General features: G+C 62.9%; 1 protein-coding gene across 2 annotated transcripts; it reads right to left on the bottom strand.

Moving 5' to 3' along the window:
* Positions 1-855: 855 nt before the first annotated feature.
* ZNF316 (zinc finger protein 316) lies at positions 856-16653 on the bottom strand. Of its 2 annotated transcripts, XM_079945431.1 has the most exons (6): positions 16544-16653; positions 12295-12695; positions 11588-11691; positions 10613-10739; positions 9957-10070; positions 856-3305 (listed from the first exon to the last, which is right to left on the bottom strand). In XM_079945431.1, the coding sequence occupies exons 2-6, from the start codon at positions 12665-12667 to the stop codon at positions 991-993; spliced, it is 3033 nt and encodes a 1010-aa protein (XP_079801557.1). In that variant the 5' UTR covers positions 12668-12695; positions 16544-16653; the 3' UTR covers positions 856-990. The 2 variants fall into 2 exon arrangements, with proteins under 2 accessions (XP_079801557.1, XP_079801558.1); XM_079945432.1 differs by lacking the exon at positions 16544-16653 and having other exon boundaries at positions 12527-12601.
* Positions 16654-18602: the final 1949 nt, after the last annotated feature.

The following is an 18602-nucleotide window of genomic DNA, read 5'->3' as shown; positions in this document are numbered from 1 at the left end:
GGCTGCTGGGCTCCCAGAGGGTCTCCGAGGATGCCGCCTCCAGCGTTCCCAGGCAAGAGTACCAAAGGACTCAGAGGGGAGGCTGAAACTAACACCCACACGGCCGGGCCGCTCTCGGTGCTCAAGTGGGGTGAAGACAGCGAGCGACTCTGGGGAATAAGGCTTCAAACTCCCTGGGGACCCTGCGAACACCTGCAACCCATCTGCCTGGGGCCACAATTTGGTTTCCGGGTTTTTCTCCTCCTCCCAGATTCTTCGGGCCACACAAGCCATGGAAATAAATATCCACAGTCGACAGAATAAAAGCTTTCCCAGGTGCATCTCCACTTCACCCCCGACCCCGGATTAGGGAGGAACACCGTCCTTTGAAAACTCACGAGGCTTCCCCTCGCCACGCACACCGTCCTCAAAACTTTCTGAACATACTCGAATGCCCAGCAGGCCCCTGAAGTCTCCCGCTGAGGAACTGGAAGAAGTCATCAGCCAAACCCCCTGGAGTAGCCATACGCTCTGCCCTCGACCACCCCACCCTCCCTTGATGCAAGGGCTTCCCCTCCCTCGCTGTAAAACCCAGTTACTAACTCACAAGCCACCTGTCCCCCGGGCCACCCATATCGGAATCCGAGTAAAATAAATAACACCTCGCCTGCCATTCCTACCGCTTGGCCTCACCGCATCGATCCAGTGATGTCGCAGTCTCTTGTCGGGGTGGCCGCCCCCTGTACCCATCTGCTCCGCGCGCAGCTCTCCTCTCCCCCTGCGCCCCCCGTACGGCCATCTGAGCTCGGCGGCCGGTTCTCTGGGGCCGGACAGGAGGGAAGCCCGAGGCCGGGGGGCGGTGCACCGGGGCTGAGGGGAAGGCACCGCACCAGGACTAGGACCCTCAGCTCCCTGAGGCCAGAAGAGCAAGGGGCCGGCGCGCAGCGGCCGGCGCTCGAGCCGCAAGGTGCCGGTGGCCTAGCGGGCTGCGCCTCCGTCGGCCTGGGGCCCTCACATGATGCTCTCCTCGTAGGCGCCCGAGGGCCCCGCGAACGCGGCCGTCGGCTCGGAGCCGAAGCTCGTTCCGCCTGCGAACTCCAGCAGGGTGCTGCCGCGCTCCCCGGACCCGGTCCCTGCGCCCGCGCTCGGCGGCCCCTTAGCGGGTGCCTCGGCCTTGGGCGCGGGGGCAGCCGGCGTCTGGCCAGGCGCGCCCGCCGTGCCGCGGTGCGTCTTCATGTGGGTGAGCAGGTGCGAGCTCTGCGAGAAGCGGCGGCCGCAGTTGGCGCAGGCGTAGGGCCGCTCGCCCGTGTGCGTGCGCTGGTGTGTCACGAGCACCGAGCGCTGCGAAAACCGCTTGCCGCACTCGGGGCACGGGAAGGGCCGTTCGCCCGTGTGGCCGCGCCGGTGCTTGGCCAGGTTGGAGCGCTGCGCGAAGCCGCGGCCGCAGTCGGTGCAGCGGAAGGGCTTCTCGCCCGTGTGCGTGCGTCGGTGCCGCTTGAAGTCCGAGCTGTGGCCGAAGCCCTTGCCGCAGTCGGGACAGCGGTGTGGCTTCTCCTCGGCGTGCGCCCACTGGTGTCGCGTCAGCGCCGCGCTCTGCCCGAAGCGGCGGCCGCACTCGCCGCACGCGTAGGGCCGCTCGCCCGTGTGCGCGCGCCCGTGCGCCGTCAGGTGCGCGCGCCGGCTGAAGCCCGCGCCGCACACGCCGCACACAAAGGGCTTCTCGCCCGTGTGGCCACGCACGTGCGCCGCCAGGTGCGAGCCGCGGGCGAAGCGCGCACCGCACTCGGGGCACGGGAAGGGCCGCTCGCCAGTATGCGTGCGGCGGTGGCGCGCCAGGTGCGAGCCGTACACGAAGCTCTTGCCGCAGTCGGCGCAGCGGTGGGGCCGCTCGCCCGCGTGGTAGCGCTGGTGCTTCGCCAGCGCCGCGCGGCGCCCGAACGTCTTGCCGCAGTCGGAACATATCCACGGGCTCTCCTCCTCGGCCAGCGCGGCAGGCGCAGGCTCCGCCAGCAGCCCCCCGACTGCAGGCCCGAACGCACGCAGGCCGCCGCCGCCCCCAGGCCCAGCACCGCCGCCGAAAGGGTCGCAGGCCAGCCCCGCGCCTTCTACCAGGGAGAGCCGGCCCCCCAGGGGTCCGGGCAGGGGGCGCCCGTCGGTCGACAGCCGCTCCGCGAAGTCCGGGAGGCCCAAGATCGGAAAGCCATCCGGGTGAAGCCAAGACTTGGGGTGCACGGGGAAGTGGAAGCCGAGCGGGTGCGAGGAAGGGCCTTCGCCCTCCCCCAGGCCGTTGCCCAGCCCCAGAAACCGCCTGTCCGGCTCGGGGTCATCCTTTCTCCCGGGGGTGGGCGCCTCCATCGCCGCCTCTCTCGCCTCGGCCTCTCCCTCGGCCTCTCCGTCTGCTTCGTCGACCTCAGGCCCCTCAGGCCCGGCTTCGGCCTCCTCGGGCCCCGCCGAGGGCCCCGTCTCACAAGGCTCGCGCCGAGGGCCGTCGCCGCTGGGCTCCGCGCAGCCGCCGCCCCGTCGATGGCGCTGGAAGTCGGCGCGGAGGCGGAAGGCCTGGCCGCAGTCGGGGCAGCAGTGAGGCCGGTCGGCCGTGTGCACGGCCTGGTGCCGCGCGAGCGCCGAGCTCTGGCTGAAGCTGCGGCCGCAGTGCGGGCAGGGGTAGGGCCGCTCTCCGGTGTGCGTGCGCTGGTGCGTGACCAGGTAGGAGCGGCGCCCGAAGCCCGCGCCGCAGAAGGCGCAGCGGTAGGGCCGCTCGCCCGTGTGGATGCGCCGGTGCGTGACCAGGTGCGACTTGTACACGAAGCGCTTGCCGCAGTCCGGACACGGGAAGGGCTTCTCGCCGGTGTGGGTGCGCTGATGGATGGCCAGGTGCGAGCGGTACACGAAGCCCTTGCCGCACTCATCGCAGCCGAAGGGCTTGACGGCCGCGTGGTAGCGCTGGTGCTTGGCCAGCCGGGACCGGTGCGGGAACACTTTACCGCACACGTCACACGTCGTCTCCGGCCGCCCGGCTGGAGCGGTCACCGCGGCCGGGAACGCCCAGGGCGCCATCAGGCTCGCGCCCGGCTCCCGGCCCTGCAGAAAGGGCTTCGCCTCGGACCCCTCGGCCAGGACCCCAAGGCCGCCGGGGTCAAGACCCCACCCCTCTGGAGTCTGCGCCGAATCCGAGTCGTCGGGGCCCCAGGTCCCAGGCACGTCCCCCACGCCGTAGGCCGCGGACCACAGCCCTGGGGGCTCGTTCTCCTCCTCGGCCACCTCTGCCAGGAAGTCCTCGTCGTCCTCCTCCTCATGGTCCTCTATGTCGTCGGTCCAGAACCAGGCCCCTGAAGGCGACAAGGGAAGGCCAGGAGAGAGAGGTGAGAAGAGGCCGTGACAGAAGCCGCTTACAGACTCCTGCTCCTGTAAGGAGCGATTTCTGCAGGACCCCAGGTTCTTGGAGCTCGGAGCCCGGAGCCCGGGGTCAGGGCGCCTCTGTTCCACGGGAGTGAGAGATGGTGCACGCCTCTTCCCTGAGTTAGGAGGAACTGTGCAGACAGGAGAAATGCACACGCGGGTGTCCCTCCTAGGAAGGCTGGGGTTCCCTCACCTCGTGGACTCTCCTCAAATGGCCTCAACTAATCCCTTTTCCAGACCTCCAGCTCCCTTCAGGGCTTGCCACCCTGCTGAGAATAGGGACACCTACGAATTGGGTGACCTTGCCTGTGGGTTCCTGTGAGACCAGGTGTCAAGCCCAAAACAGGGGTCCAGGGCCCAGAAAAAGAGACGGAGACGCCAGGTGTGTTCTCCCCAAAGCCCCTTGTCTCCTGGAGAACTCCACCCCCCCACCTGCTTGGCCCAAGGCAGCCAAGACTCCAGCACCAGCACGGCCACTGAGGACCTGCCTTTGTAACACCTAAGCTTTGCTTAGCATCCCTCCTCTGGATCTCTCCACCAGTCTCAGGCTGGCCAGCATCCAGGGCTCTCCCTCCCACCCCCAGAGCACAGCCAGGAAAGGCTGCCCTGGGCCAAGGAGACCTAGAGGGGCCTGTAGGCCCCAGCTCTCTGCACTCACCCAGAAGGCTCCAGCAACTGTGCAGGCACAGCCCAGCCTCCCCGCTGAGCCTCTCTGAAGCTTGGCTTTCTGAGCGGTTGTGCACTTGGGAAACGGTCCCAAATTGACTAAGACTGGGTGAGCTGCAAACATCTTCCCATCACAGAAGGCTAAGGACCCGCCTTGGGGTCCTGTAATTCCATCCCTCCTCCACCAAGCAGCGCCCTGACTGCTCCCTTCAGTGCAGAGTAAGGACAGGGATTCGGTTTATAAGAGTGATGTGCCTGCCATCGTGATGCACCCAGGAGGGAACTAGTATTGGGCCGGCCAAAAAGTTCATTCGTGTTTTCCGTAGGGGGTGATGAAAAACCCGAACGAACTTTTTGGCCAATCTGATATTTACAAAGCAGGCACTAAGTCACACAACAAACAAAGAAAAAGGCCTCGTCCACGGCAGCCCAGGTGTTCCAGAGAACCTGCGTGCCACCTTCCTCTGGTACACCTTGCCCCGTGTGTGTCTACCGTGGCCACGTACAGTGTAGTCCACCTCACGATCCCAGTACCAGGAAGGTTCAAGCTCCCCCACAGAGGTAGGAATCCCCTTCCCCACCACTCCCGGGTCCCCTGCCAAGGCTGTGGCTGGTGTCAGCCATCACCTGACCGGGTGGGCCTTCGTCCCTGAGTCCTGTCCCCGAGGAGGGGTTGGGGCCCAGGAGGGATGCCCGTCCTGACTCGGCCCTGGTCCTGTGTTCTATATAGCGTCCCAAACATACGGTGATGAATCACATGGGCAAACACAGCACAGTGCTGAGTGACATAAAGCCAGACACCGAAGTGCACGGACATGATTTCTTCTCTGAAGGAAACATGTATAAAGGGACACAACGGGTTATTTTAGTTCTTCATACTTTGCAATACTAAGTTTTCTGTAGTTAGTAATAATATACGATTATAGTAAAAATAAGCTTTAAATAAAGGACAGTGGTTTCCTGTTACTAAGCTGCCACCCACGGTGAGTGAGGGATGAGAAGAGGCTGAGCAGCACGGAAGAGGCCCAGCTCCTCACGGTGAAGGCCGGAGCACCCCTGAGGGGAGCTGGTGCAGGGACGGGCAGTTTGGGCCCATGGTCAGATTAGCTGGAAATTCTTCCAGTGAGTCTCAAAAAGGCTTTTCCCTAAGACTCTGGTGAGTGTCTGGAGGAGTTTTAATTGGAGTCCCTAAGGCAGGGGGTTCAAGTCGGGGAACAAGTACAATGTCTTCGTGGTAGGAATGTGCCCCAGGACCCAGCCAAGGGCCAGTAGCACTTGCTGGATAGAAGTGGACACCCAGGCCACCCAGCTGGCAGCCTCAGCTACTCAGAGCCGGGGGACAGGCTAGGTCCCAACGACTCATCCGCAACACCTCTTCCTTGGGGTCTGAGAGTAGCAAAGCCCCCCACTTGGGGAGGTGATTCTTTGCCCTGCCCCCACCCCAAACAACAAACAATGCTGCGCTCTGCAGAGGGGGCTGATCGTAGGAGGGGACCTGACCTCATCACTGGCTCTGGAGCTGGCATGGCCACTTATCCAAAAATGAGAAAATATTAAACATAAGGCAAGTTGGTAGAGGCCACCACTGACACTGAGTAAAGGACAAGAAGGGCATCCAGTTCCCTGGCTGCACCCCGAGACAAGATCTCTGGGAAGCAGCAGGGCCACCAGAGGGGACTCGGGGACAGCAGCCTGCCTCCAAGCCAGGCTCTGTTCTCATCTTCTGCCGCCAAAGTGGCCCAGGATCTGGAGGTCTGGGCCCCCGGGCGGGGGTGTCCATTGTCGGCGTTCCCCCCGGCTGCAGTGGGGCCAGGGTTCCCCGGGGGTTTGCTAGTGCCCCGGATGCAAGCCTATTCTGGATCCAAGTGAGGACCCGTCAGGTCTACTCGTGAGACGGACCGAGGCAGAGGAGACGCTCTGACGGGGGGGGGGGGGGGGGGGGGGGGGGGGGCGGGCGGGCCTTTCCCAAGCATGGCCCAGAAGGTCAAACACAGCTGCCTCTTCCAGAAGCCACAGGGGGCGAGTGGACAAGTGGACCCTGGGGAGGGGAGCTGGCCCTTCATCTCCCTGAGACGTCCACTCCTAAGGACTCTGACGCTGGGTGAGGATTAGCTAGGCCAGGGCCCGCGCTCGGAGCCTGGTGACACTCGCGGGGGCCGACCAGTGGCCTTGTGAGCAGACGCCCAAGGCGCCCCTGGTGAGTGCCTTATTCAGGCACGAATAAACAGCCTCGGGGAGGAAGCCCCGCAGCCACCTGCCTGGCGCACCTGCTCCCTGAGCTGCTGCGAGGTGGCCTGACACTTGCTCTGCCCCGAGAACCAAGCCGAGGGTTTCTATGACTCCCACCCCAAGCACCCTCTGCCCCTGTCCTGTCCCGTCCCCGAGACCTGTCCCCAGGCCTCGCCTCACGGTGAGTCAGCTGCAGGTCTGCTCTGACTAACCTCTCCCCGAGGGACCCAGCCACGGCACAGGGCCCAGGAGGCAGTCGTGTGTGTGAGGTCAGCACCTGCTCCTGACCCTCCGGCCAGACCGAGACTCATGGTGGGCTCGGGGAGAGCCCCGCCCCCAGGCACAAAGGCAGGACGTGGACAAGGGGGTGGCCAAAGCTGCAGGTGGGCTCCTTCCTCCCCGTCCGGCTGCCATCAGTAGCCCCTCCTTCCCTCTGAGCAGGAGTCCGGTCGCCCGGAGGTGGTGGCTCCCGGCAGGGCTGGGCTTCTGCGATGGATCTATCCTCCCCGCTGCAGGGTCCTCAGGCTGACACATCTTCCGGGAGGGGTCCTCCCCTGAGCGCCTCTCCAGAACCGCTGATCGCGCTCACCAGCCATCAGATTCTCTCGTTTCGGTGTGCTTCACCTGACTGCTTTTAAACTTTCTCTCTCTCCTTTCCTGTGTAAGGTTTAAGCCGGTTCCGTCCTGCCTATCGTACTGCTCTGCTACCTTTCACTTTCACACGAGGGGCAGGAACAGCAGTCAGGGAGCGGGGTCATCAGCCGAGCACTGTGGAGACGGCACAGGTGCGAACAAAACACAGCGCGCGCTCACAGAGTCCGCTGGAGCAATCGAGGAGGCAGGCACCTGGGCACGGCCATCCCAGACCTCGCCGAGGGCTGCGGGTGCAGGGAACGTCCTGGAGTGACATGGGAGGTTCCTGACATCAAGGCGGTCAGAGGACACACACAACCCAAGTGGGACCTACACACTGAGCCAGCCACACGGAGGTCACTCCAGGCAGAGAAAACAGCAGGTACAAAGCCCCGAGGCAGGTGAGAGCTTGAAGAGAAAGGCTGTCGGTGGAGTTGAGCCTGAAGAGCTATGGGTGTGTGCAGGGTGCAGACCCCCAGGCCGCAGAGGATCCCACATACTGTGCCGAGTGCCCGGGGAAGTCTAGGGGTGGGGGGCAGCCAGCAGCTCAGGGATGCCCGTGGCCACATGCCTGACAACCTCATGCCTGCGCCAGGGGTGGGGTGAGGAAGGCAGAGGGACGAGGACCACCTGGGCCCCAGCCAGGCCCACCACGTGCCAGGGACGCTGCAGGCGGGGCCCGGGGTAGGAGACGTGGTACCACTTCAGGTTTAGCTCACTCTGAGATGCCCTCAGACACCCAAGTGGAGACATCAAGCAGGCGGTGGGACAGACAAGGTCAGAGCTGGAGAGAGAGGCTGAGAACGGGCAGGTGGGCAGCACTTAAGGCCCTGGCCCCAGCTGGGGTCACCTGCAGAGAGGAGAGAAGAGGACACGCAGTGGCAGGTGGGGAAGCAGCCAGGGGCAGCAGAGGGACCAGGGGCACGTGGGGTCCACCCTGCAGAGCAGAAAAGCTAATGCGACGAGGAAGTAAGGCCAGAGCCACCAGGCCAAGGGGACGAGGACATGCTCGGCCGCAGGAAAGGGGGTTCAGCCACGGGCAGGGATCTGCCAGGCGACCACGCCGGGCATCTGTAAGGAATGGGGGAGCGTACTATCTCAGCCGGGTGAGGAGAGAGGTGGCAGTGATGGGTGAGGACCAGGGAGCGGGAGGTGGTGGTCGAGGGGAGCCAGAGCAAGGAGGCTTTCATTCAGCACTCAGAGGCGCCGGGGCACCTGAGTGGGCGCGTGTGGCCAGAGTCCAAACCTTATGTGTGGCCCAACTTGTTAAGAAGCACAAGAGACGAATATGCTTGTGTTTTGCAAGACTATGATCTAGAAATACAGAAACTCTGCCAGGCTCAGAACCGGCTGTCCTGCCCAGACCCAGCAATTCGCAACTCTCAACGGGCTCAGCTACACAGAAATGAGCGCAGGGGGAAAAGGGGAGGGAAGCGCTTGGCAGACAGGCTACAGTGACAGTTAAGAGGGGGGACCTCAGATGGATTCGCTCTGCCCGAGCTGACCCCAGCCTTCGCTACCACAGCCCCTCCCGGGAGGCAGGTGACGCGTGGAAGACTATGCCTGCATCCTGCACCCACCTCGGCCCACAGGGGAAGGCGGAGGCGCTGGCCCAGCGAGCCTGCCCCTTCTGCGAGCTGCCAAACCCCAGCTAGGTTCACAGAGCACATTGTGGGGACCACCCAGGCTCGAGCCTGCGAAAGGATCCACCCCAGGACCCTCCAAGAAGCATGGAGAACAGGGGCACGTCCAGACCATGTGTGGAGAGACTGGCCAGTGGAGGCCTTACAGCCCCTTCCTCTCCAGGTGGCTTTTCAGATCTGTGCCCAGAAACAGGGCACACCTCCCATTAGACCCTCCGACAAACATCGCCTACATTCCAGTCTCAGCCTGGAGGCAGCAGCAACATTTTTTGCCAGCCAGAGCCGTCCTGATTCTGAAGGCCGGGAGACATTCCAAGAGGGTCCCAGAGAATGTGGAGACCTAGGGCAGGAAGGCCACCCCGAAACACAGTGCACAGTAAGGCCCGAGGCCTGAACCCACTGTGGGCAAGTGACTTAGTCACTACTTCAAAAGTCAATTTCCTTGACTGTAAAATGAGACCAATACTCCCTCCCCTGCTACTTCACAGAGCTGTTACGAGGATATAAAGTATACAGGGAAATACTCTGAAGAGTACACGTGTAGGCACGGCACTGTCGATGTTTTTCTGTATTTTATTTTAAAACCTCTACAAGCTGCTCCCAGTCTACCCAAGCACGGGAGTGGCATGAGACATCAGAGCCCCGCACTAGGCTGGCATCACCCGAGACCAAAGCCAAACACACACACCGTGCAAGGGCCTCCGCTGAACCTGACACACGGGGAACAGCTCACCAACCTCCACGGAGCACCTCCACAGAACCAGTGGTCCGACGGCCTCGGGTGGGAAACTGGGGGTTTTGTTCAACTCTTTATTCTCCAGATGAATAAAAATGAGGCCCAGAAAGTTGGAGGAACAGGGCCAGAGCCAGGTCCAAGGTCTCAGAGAAATCCGACACCCTGAACGCTTCCTGTATGTCTCTCTCCAAAATCTCCTCTCTGGAAGGTCCAGGGCTGCCAGCCCAGGCCCTGACCCTGGGCCTCCCAGGGAGAGGAGACGGCCAAATGGGCAGGGAAGCCGTTCAATCCTGGGAGCCGGAAGGCCAGCTCCAGCACTTCAGGGCAACGGTCTGTTCCTCACCTGGCCCCTCTGAGCTGGTAACGTGACAACTGACCCTCACACACACAAAAACAATCAGAGGCTCAAGGCAGGGACAGGGCATCGTTGTTAAAGATTCGCAACAGGAATCTCTGGGTTCTCTAAAGACTCCCCAGCCTTTGGGCCTCTGCAGACCAGAACCAGGAGGAGCCAGCCCACGAAGGCAGAGGTGAGCCCCCAGTGCCACCGTGTCCCCACAGAGGCCCCCCAGAGTGCAGAGCAGCAGCTCCAGGGCGGCTCCCTGGGGCCACAGTGGAGAGCGAAGGCACAGGCCGAAGTCGGTGAAACCCGCGAGACCCCGTGTCACGCTCACCTGTGTAGACACCGGTGACGATGTCTCCCTCCTCGGGACGGGGGCTATCCGGGACCCAAGGCTCCTCTCCTTGCTCCAGCCGGAAGATCAGATCCGGCTTGGGGATTGGGTATCCTGCCCCGGAAAAAACAGGCAGCAGCTGCAGGGCCCCGCCTGCAGGCCCCGCCCTCACCCACACAGCACTGCCACCACTGGCTCCTCTCTCCGGCCTTTCCAGGACCAGCCTTCCCACCTCCCCGCCTCCGCTGGGAGATCCCACACTCCCTTCTCTCTGGAGCCCTGCCCTGACCCCCAGCTCCCCTGTCCAGCCCCCTCCACACACTGCCATCTGCAGGGTGCCCGCCCTTCTCCTCCGTCACCTGACTCCTCACCCCCTGAGGCCTCTGGGGAGTGTACAGCACAGAGACCAGAGCAGCACTGCAGCTCCCCAGAACATGTCCACCTGGGTCATGGCACTGCTGGGCCATAGTGGGCACCCCCCAAGACATGCCCCGGCCCAGAAGCCAGGCTGGTCCCTAGGGTTTCCCTGGGAGGCGGGCTGGCTCCAGCAGCTCCTTCACCAAGACCCTGGGGCTCCAGAAACCACCCTCTCAGACAGCTAAGCCCTGGCAGCCATCACGCCAGGATGCCTCTTGCGGACGAAAGGCTCTGCTCACCCAAGGACACCAGAATCCCATAGTTTTCCTGCATGACTTCCTTGTAGAGCTCCCGCTGGTCTGCATCCAGCCTTTCCCACTCCTCCAGGGAGAAGTACACAGCCACGTCTTCAAAGGTCACCAGCCCCTGGAAAACAAAGAACCCTGGCCGCTGCCCTACACTGCCCCGGCGAGAGGCAGGGCGTCCCACGAAGAGAGGACAGGAGGTCACTTCAGTGGACACTGAGCTGATCCTGCAATGTGTGGGTCACGGGGACACAGCCCGGCAGCCCGGCAGCTGCAAGTCTACAAACACCTGACCGAACGAGGGGCTTGCAGGCCTGTCACAGCCCCGGGAGGCGAGAACCCCATTCCCATCCAGAGACCAGGGGCTCAGGCTCAGAGAGGGAGAGCGCTCGGCTCAGATGGGGCAGAGCCCGGACTCACACTGAAGTGCAGAGACAATGAAGCCCAAGAGCCCATGTATGTGCTGCACGGGCACCTCGCCCCCTGCTACTTCACTGTCTGCCTCAAGCCAGTGGTCACATCAGTGGTGTGAGGGCCCATGCCTTGGTGGACAAGTGGCACCAACTGAGTGTGGGCACTGGCGCCCAATCTAACTGGGCTCAATAGGAAACCAGAGCCTGGACAGGTGACAGGCACTCCAGGTAAGGGCACAGCTTGGCCCCGGGGGAGAGCCAGGGCTGACGCAACTGTGCAGGCTGCAGGAGAGCTGGTGGTGGGCAACATGGTCAGGACATTCCAATGGCCTGGGGAGGGTCGGGCCCCAGGAGAGCGGAACCATATCCCACAGGTTTGGGGCTGGAGACTCCCAGCTGCTTCCTGCAGCCCCGTCCTGGCGCACAGCCTGCGCTCAGCCTGAGGACCACAGTGCCACTGCCCTGCCTACAGGGCAGGTCTCCAGGACAGTGGGTGCCAACCTCCCTGGGGAAACCCAGCCTGGTCAACTGAGCCCCAAATAAAGGGGCAGCTCACCTGAGACCCAGATGCCAGGGAACTGTCCTCATCCTCGTCCTCATCCTCGTCCTCCTCCAGGTCCTCACCCCTCGACATGGCTGGAGCCCGGGACGCCTGCAGGGCTGCGGGGAGAGACCTCTTGGGGTCCAGCCTTTAGCATCAAGCCTCACTGCCCTGGCCGACGTCTGTCCATCCAGCTACCAGGGTCAGCAGCTCCTGGCCACTCCCCCTTTTCAAAACCTGGGCCCTGGGCTTCCCTGGTGGCGCAGTGGTTAAGAATCCGCCTGCCAATGCAGGGGACACGGGTTCGAGCCCTGGTCCGGGAAGCCCACATGCCGTGGAGCAACTAAGCCCGCGTGCCACAACTACTGAGCCTGCGCTCTAGAGCCCACGAGCCACAACTACTGAGCCTGTGTGCCCCAACTACTAAAGCTCACGTGCCTAGAGCCCGTGCTCTGCAACAAGAGAAGCCACAGCAATGAGAAGCCCGCGCACCGCAACGAAGAACAGCCCCTGCTCGCCACAACTAGAGAAAGCCCGCGCGCAGCAACGAAGACCCAACGCAGCCAAAAATAAATCAATGAAATAAATAAAATTTTTTAAAAAAGAAAAAACCCTGGGCCCTGCCACTCCAGCTGCACCCCGTCAGGTCAAAGAGCTCTTCCCGGCCTGCCCACCCAAGCCCCCCCTAACTTCCTCCCCGAAGACTAGCTCCTTTGTCTTACCTTTTTCCTGAAGACCTGGGGACTCAGCATCCCCACCACAGCTAAGGCGCTCCTGGGTCCCCGATGCCGGACTCCGCTCTTCTGCCACCACCGCCTCCGCGTCGGCATCCTCCACCTCCGCCTCCGCCTCTGCCTCCGCCTGCCGCCCCGGCCCTGCCTGCACCCCATCCGCCTCCAGCTCCTCTGCCACCCCCGCCACGGCCTCGGCGTCCTCGGCCTCCACCACCATCACCTCCTCCTTCGCCAGCTCCCCCTCCTCTTCCCCCTTTTCTTCCTCCTCTTCTTCCTCCTGATCAGGATCACATTCCGACCCGTCCTCCGCCCTCTCCCGCTGGGCGGCTGGGGAGTCTGGAGTCGTGTGAAGGGCCGCCATCGTCTCTGGAAGGAAGCCTCAGCTCGGCCTGCAACACAGACAGGCGACGGTGACCAGCCGCCCGGTACGCAGCCCTCTGACGGAGGTGGGGTTGGCTTGCCCCGCGATACAGTGACAGCACCGGAGCTGAGGCGCGACTGGAGCTCCTTCCACGATCTCATGTGGCACAACCTAGATTCTGTAGCAGAAGAGCTGCCAAAGAGCCCCTCACCGGGAGCCCCGCTACACGGCCTCAGCTCTTTCCTGCAGGCAACGGCGGGCCTCGTGTGAGCTTGCCATGCTTTCTTGGAGTAAGCCAGGGATTGATCCCGGGTTTTCATCCTCAAGAACATGGAAGCGTCAAGTCCAGGCAACACGCCCGAGGGTGGCCCAGCCTGCATTTAGCTGATGTGCACACAGCCATAAGGAACAGTGTACCTGATATATGGGGGCGGAGGAGATGCTCGCCCAGCTCTGAACGTGCACGAACTTGGGCACGAACTCGGCGGCAGGGAGTGTGGGAGCCGAGGTCTGAGCATGGGTGGGCCAGGAACCCCAGCGCAGTGTGATGGGCGGGGGAAGGTAAGACCACCCTGCCGGGAGAGCCCACTCTACCAAGCCAGCAGGTCAGGCTCCTCCCTGTGGGAGGCGGCAGAGAAGAGGCCCTGAGCAGGCAATTACCCCTGTGCCCCCCTCACCCCCTCGCTCCATTCAGGGCATCTGGAAAAAGCTCGGCTGATCAGGAATTTGGTTCATCGCTAGACCAGCAAAGGTGAAAAAAAATGCCCTGTGACACCTCTTCACGTTTGGGGATCAGAGAATCCTAAGTGTTGACTCATCAAAGCCCCAGCGGCTCACAGCATCCACCTCTCGCATCGATGTCGGAGACGGCCCAGCCCAGGCACTTGGGAGGTGCAGCCACACCGCCTCACAGCACGGGAGCCCGGGGCTGTGGACCCAAGAGGGATGGGAGACCGCGGGCCCTGGGGCCACTCCTCCCTCCCGGCTGCGCATTCCTCACCAGCCCCAGTGAAGTTCCAGGACAAGACAAGAGTCATGGGTTTTGACGAGCCAGTTTCTGTGGCTCCTTTTTGAGTGCAAACCTAAGAACAGATCCATCAGCCAGCATGGCCCCATCAGTCTCTCAGACCTGACTAGAGCCACTTCCAAAGTAAGCCAACCCCACTACAAATACAGCGACCCCAGAACCCCGGGAAGAGAGCACGAACCCCAGAGGAGCCTGAGATGTCAGGCCACACAGGACAATGGGGCTGCAAATTCAGGCTGAGCCCAGCTGCCATGCCAAGCCCAGCAGAGCCCCTCCTGCCTGGCCCCCTTGCAGAGCAGAGTCCCGCAGGCCAGGCCCCCATCTGAGGACCAGAGGCTTGGGAATAAAGTGGACTCGTGCTTGTTGCACCTCAGGACCTTTGCACATGCCATTCCCACTCCCTGGCACTCTCCTCCCCTGATCCTTTGGTGGTAGCCCCCTGGGCCCCTAAGACACACACAGTTCCCTGGACTCTGCCCTCTTAGCACCCACATATTTTTTTTTTCTTTTTTTCGGTACGCGGGCCTCTCACTGTTGTGGCCTCTCCTGTTGCGGAGCACAGGCCCCGGACGTGCAAGCTCAGTGGGCATGGCTCACGGGCCCAGCCGCTCCACGGCACATGGGATCTTCCCAGACCGGGGCACGAACCCGTGTCCCCTGCATCGGCAGGCGGACTCTCAACCACTGCGCCACCAGGGAAGCCCAGCACCCACATTTTAATATACTTACAGAACTGTCTGCTTATTGCCTGTCTCCCCAAATACACACTCAACTCCAAGAAGGCAGAAGTTCCCTTTGTTCATCTCTGAATCTCCCTGTGCCAGACACAGAGTGAGCACTCAAATATTTATTGATAAAATGACTCTAGGGACTTCCCTGGCAGTCCAGTGGTTAAGACTCCACGCTCCCAGTGCAGGGGGCCTGGGTTCAATCCCTGGTCGGCGAACTAGATCCCACATGCTGCATCCCGTGTGCCACAACTAAGACCCTGTGCAGCCAAATAAATAAATAAATATTAAAGAAAAAAAAGAAGAAGAAGAAGAAAGAATAAAATGACTCTAAAGCCTGTGGTCAACGTGATGAACATGAGATTTTCAAAACCCAGTATTCTGGCCCCACTGTCATGTTCCAGAACAGGATGACTGCTGTTGAGGGTCCTTCAGACTAGAACCCACTGGAGAATCTCTGCCTCTGAAGAGGTTACGACCTGAAGTCCCTTCTCCCAAGAGGTGCACCTGCTGCTGACCAGAGGAGGGAAAGACCCTCCAGTCGTGGAGGTGGTCAGTCACCCTGCAGACGCGATGGGGCCTAGCACAGCCAGACGCCCCATGAGCCCTGACCCAGCATCCAGAACAGAACGGTTCTGAGAAACGGGCCTCAGTAACACGGGTGGCAGATGCCCCCTCTGCCTCCCCAGGACAGACGTGTGCTGCGCATACCCCCAGACCCTCCTTTCTTCTTTCCAGCCTGCCAGCCTACCAGAAACTCACTTCTGGCATCCAGCTCAGGATGCCACCAAAAGTCAGGTGAGCAACCTGACCATGATAACCCTTCAGGTCATCCCAGACCATTATTTCCATGGGGGCTGGGGCGGGGCTGCACCCTAGGATATAGTGCTGCAGAGTTTGGAATGGGGCACGGGGAGAGGGGGGCGAGGAGGGGCAGTTAACGAGATGCCTGCCTCCGGGAGAAGGACCACACAGACAGAAATAGGCAAACTTAGAAAACTTAGCAACTCTCCACTGAAGTCCCATATCCAGGGAACCTACACAGAGAAATGAAGAAATGTGTGGGTGCAGGTGGATCTAGGCCCCTTCCTTCCGTCTGCTGGGCTCACTGACCACACCTGTGACTCAAGGCCTTCCAAGCTTTCATTTCCGTCCAGAAACCTTCCTTCCCTGACTACCAGGATCCTCACTGTTTGTCCACAGATTTGGGCTCCCCTGCTCTCCTGGGTTTGCTCCTGGTGCAGGTGTATCCACGGGGCCAACCCTGCTGCCCGAGGGCAGCCCCTCACCTTGCTGGCCAGCTCCCCAAACCTGCCAACACTTGAACCAAACCCAGTACCAGAGTCTCCCCACAGAGGCACAGCTAGGGACCTGATCCTGCACACCTCCCCTTCCCCCTGCCCACTGGGTCCTCCACCAAAGGCCGGCCCCTCTCCCACCTCTCCGACCACATGGGGCAGCCCAGACCCCATCCAACCCCAGAAATGAGTTTCCCAACCCGCCTACTGGCGGTAGAAGACTCAGCACAGCAGCCCACCGGGGCCTCCATTTGCAGAGGGAGGACCCAGGCAAGGCCCCCAAGGTCACTAAGCAAGCTCGCGGGGGCGCCAAGCCATCTCCATCCCTCCAGGGGGCTTATCGGGCCTCCGCCTCCCTCAGAAGCCAGGTCAGGGCCGTGACAACCCCTCCTGGATGGGTGTGTCCCCGGGGGCGGCCGCGGCCCAACCCCCGCACCTCCGGCCGAGACGGCGGCGGGCACCTCCCAGGGGTCGCGGGTGTGTGTCCTCCCAGCCCACCTACTCCGCGCTGCCCGCCTGGACCGGCCCTGGGGGTCGGGGCCCGCCTCCCTCGCGCAGGCCCGGGCGGGGGTCCACGGGCCGCACCGAGCGTGGGCGCGGCCGCGAAAGGCCAGGCCAGAGCGCCGCTCGGGCCCCCCCCAGACCCAGGCCCGCCCCGGACCGGCCCGCCCCGCTGCGCGCCGCTGCCTCCCCGCGGCCTCCCGCGCCGGCGTCGAGGGGCGGCGCGACCCCGACCCCACGCCCGCGCCTGGCCCGCCGGCACCTGCCGCCAGCGCCCGCCTCCCGCCGGCCTCGCCACCCACTCGCCGCGCCGCCCACTCACCGCGCGCGCCGGCCGCCGAGCCGCCGCCGGACACCGGGGCCGGGCCGGGGCCTGCGCGCCCCGCGCTACACAAAGTGACGGCCCCGGAGCTGCGCGGCGGCGGCGCGTGGGCACCGGAAGTGCCGCCACCGGGCTCCGCCCCGCCGGTGCCAACGGGGGGGCACTTCCGGTCACGCGGGGTCCAGCGCGGCCCCTGAGGGGGCGTGCGTGGGGGGAAAGAAAGCGTCCCTGGTGCGGGGGTGCCCTCGGACCTGGGTCGCCGCGCTCGTGTGCACTGCGTCCCGGGCCTTGGGGACCCTGGCGCGCCCCGCGCCGCCCCAGGGCCCGACCCCACCTCTGGGGACCCCGGGCCCGCCTTCCCCCTAGAGATGCCCGCGAGGTCCGCCCGCTCCCCAAAACCCTCCCGGCTTCCTCATGCAAACATGATTCAGGAGGCGCTACCGAGCGCCAGACTCGGCCAGGTCCACCCGGGCCTCGGGACCCTCCCCGGGCCCCACGACGGTGGAGGGAGGCGATGACCCCTATGAGGGCCCGCGTGCCCTCAGACCCGGGCAGGGGCGGGGGGCGATCCCTGCTGGTGATGGGCCCGCAGTACTGGAGCAGGTGGGCCGGACGTCTACAGCTCGTGCAGGGCCAACGCTGGGTAAACATGGGCGGGGGGAGAGGAGTTCCCAGAAAGGACCAGGACATGGACTGAGGGGGCCGGTGGGCCAGGGTAGCTGGATGAATGCAATAAGGGCCTCAGATCTGGAGGCTTTACAGGTGATCCATGGGGAGCGCCTGCCTCTGGGAAGGGAAGCGTTCCCCCAGCAGGAGGCAGGAAGGACAGACGGCTGCCTGAGGAGGTGTGAGAAGGTGAGGTTGGTGGACTCAGGGGACGCCTGCAGCCCTCCCCAAACCTAACCGCCTCTGCCCCCCAGGGGCCGCAGCTGGGGTCCGCTGGTGAGCTCTTGCACCCACGGAGGTTGGGCCCTGCTGCTTCCCCAGCTCGTACCCCATGGGTACCATTATTCTTATATTTTCACTAGTGACCCCGCGCCTCAAGACAGGATCATAGTCTGACTGGGCTCGCGGAGGGGTCACACCTACCTGAAGTAACAGCTTCTCCTTCCCAGAACCTCAGCACCTGGCTGGGGAGCTGCTCAGGCCCACTGAGGACTCAAACCTGCCTGCAGCCCCCGTCCCAAGCCTTGCCTTCCCCAGCCCAGAGCACCTGCTGTGCGGCCTCCAGCTGAATCCAGCTCCTCACGCTTATTGTTTGGCTCCTGGTGTTTTTAAAATGTTTTAAAATGAATAACTAACACTTAAAAATTGAGGGTCTCTCATTAAAAGATGGACAAAGTCAGAAGTTCTGCCAATGTAGAGCCTGTGGTTTGCGGGGCCCTGGTCAGGGACCTGAGAAGGGACCAGCCCCTGTGATGAGCCTCGACTTTGAGGTGCTCCATGCCCACCGTCCCCCCCGACCCTTCTGTAGGCCCACTTCTACGTGGCACCCCCCTCTGGTCCTGTGGTCCTCTATGCTTTGGAACTCTGGACCCCCCCCAACCCTTCACCCCAGGTGGTTCCAATGAGAAGATCCGAAGGTGAGGTAACTCACAAGAGCAGCAGAGGCCAGGTAAACGGGAGCAGCAGGAATGGAGGCACCAGAGTCTGCCACCTGGACCTGAAGGGGTGGGGCAGGGAAGGATGCTCTTGGGCCTGCAGAGGGCTGGAGCCGTGGAGATGGCTCACCAGGTGGGAGCTGGGATTGACGTGAGACTCCGCCAGCCCTGGCCTTCCCTCTCCCACCCTGCCTGTGCTGCCCACTGGTCAAATCCACTCCTAATGTGGGGGGCAGGGGAGCCCAGGGGACGCAGTCAGAGTCGGGGCCCAGAGCCAGGTAGAAAACAAATGGGGGAGGGGGCAGGTGAAACAGAGAACCAACAGCTCATCCCTGCCTTAGAACCCTCCAGCTTCTCGGGCACGGAGCCCACAGTGCCCCAGCATCTCCTCAGATGTCCTCTTGGCCTGTTCCCACCTGACCCCTAACCTAAGACCCGATTTCTTCCCCTTGCGTCTC

The sequence above is a fragment of the Stenella coeruleoalba genome (genome assembly GCF_951394435.1).
Source record: "Stenella coeruleoalba genome assembly, chromosome: 15".
In the NCBI taxonomy this organism is placed as follows: Eukaryota; Metazoa; Chordata; class Mammalia; order Artiodactyla; family Delphinidae; genus Stenella; species Stenella coeruleoalba.
This window is presented reverse-complemented; position numbering and strand designations above follow the sequence as displayed.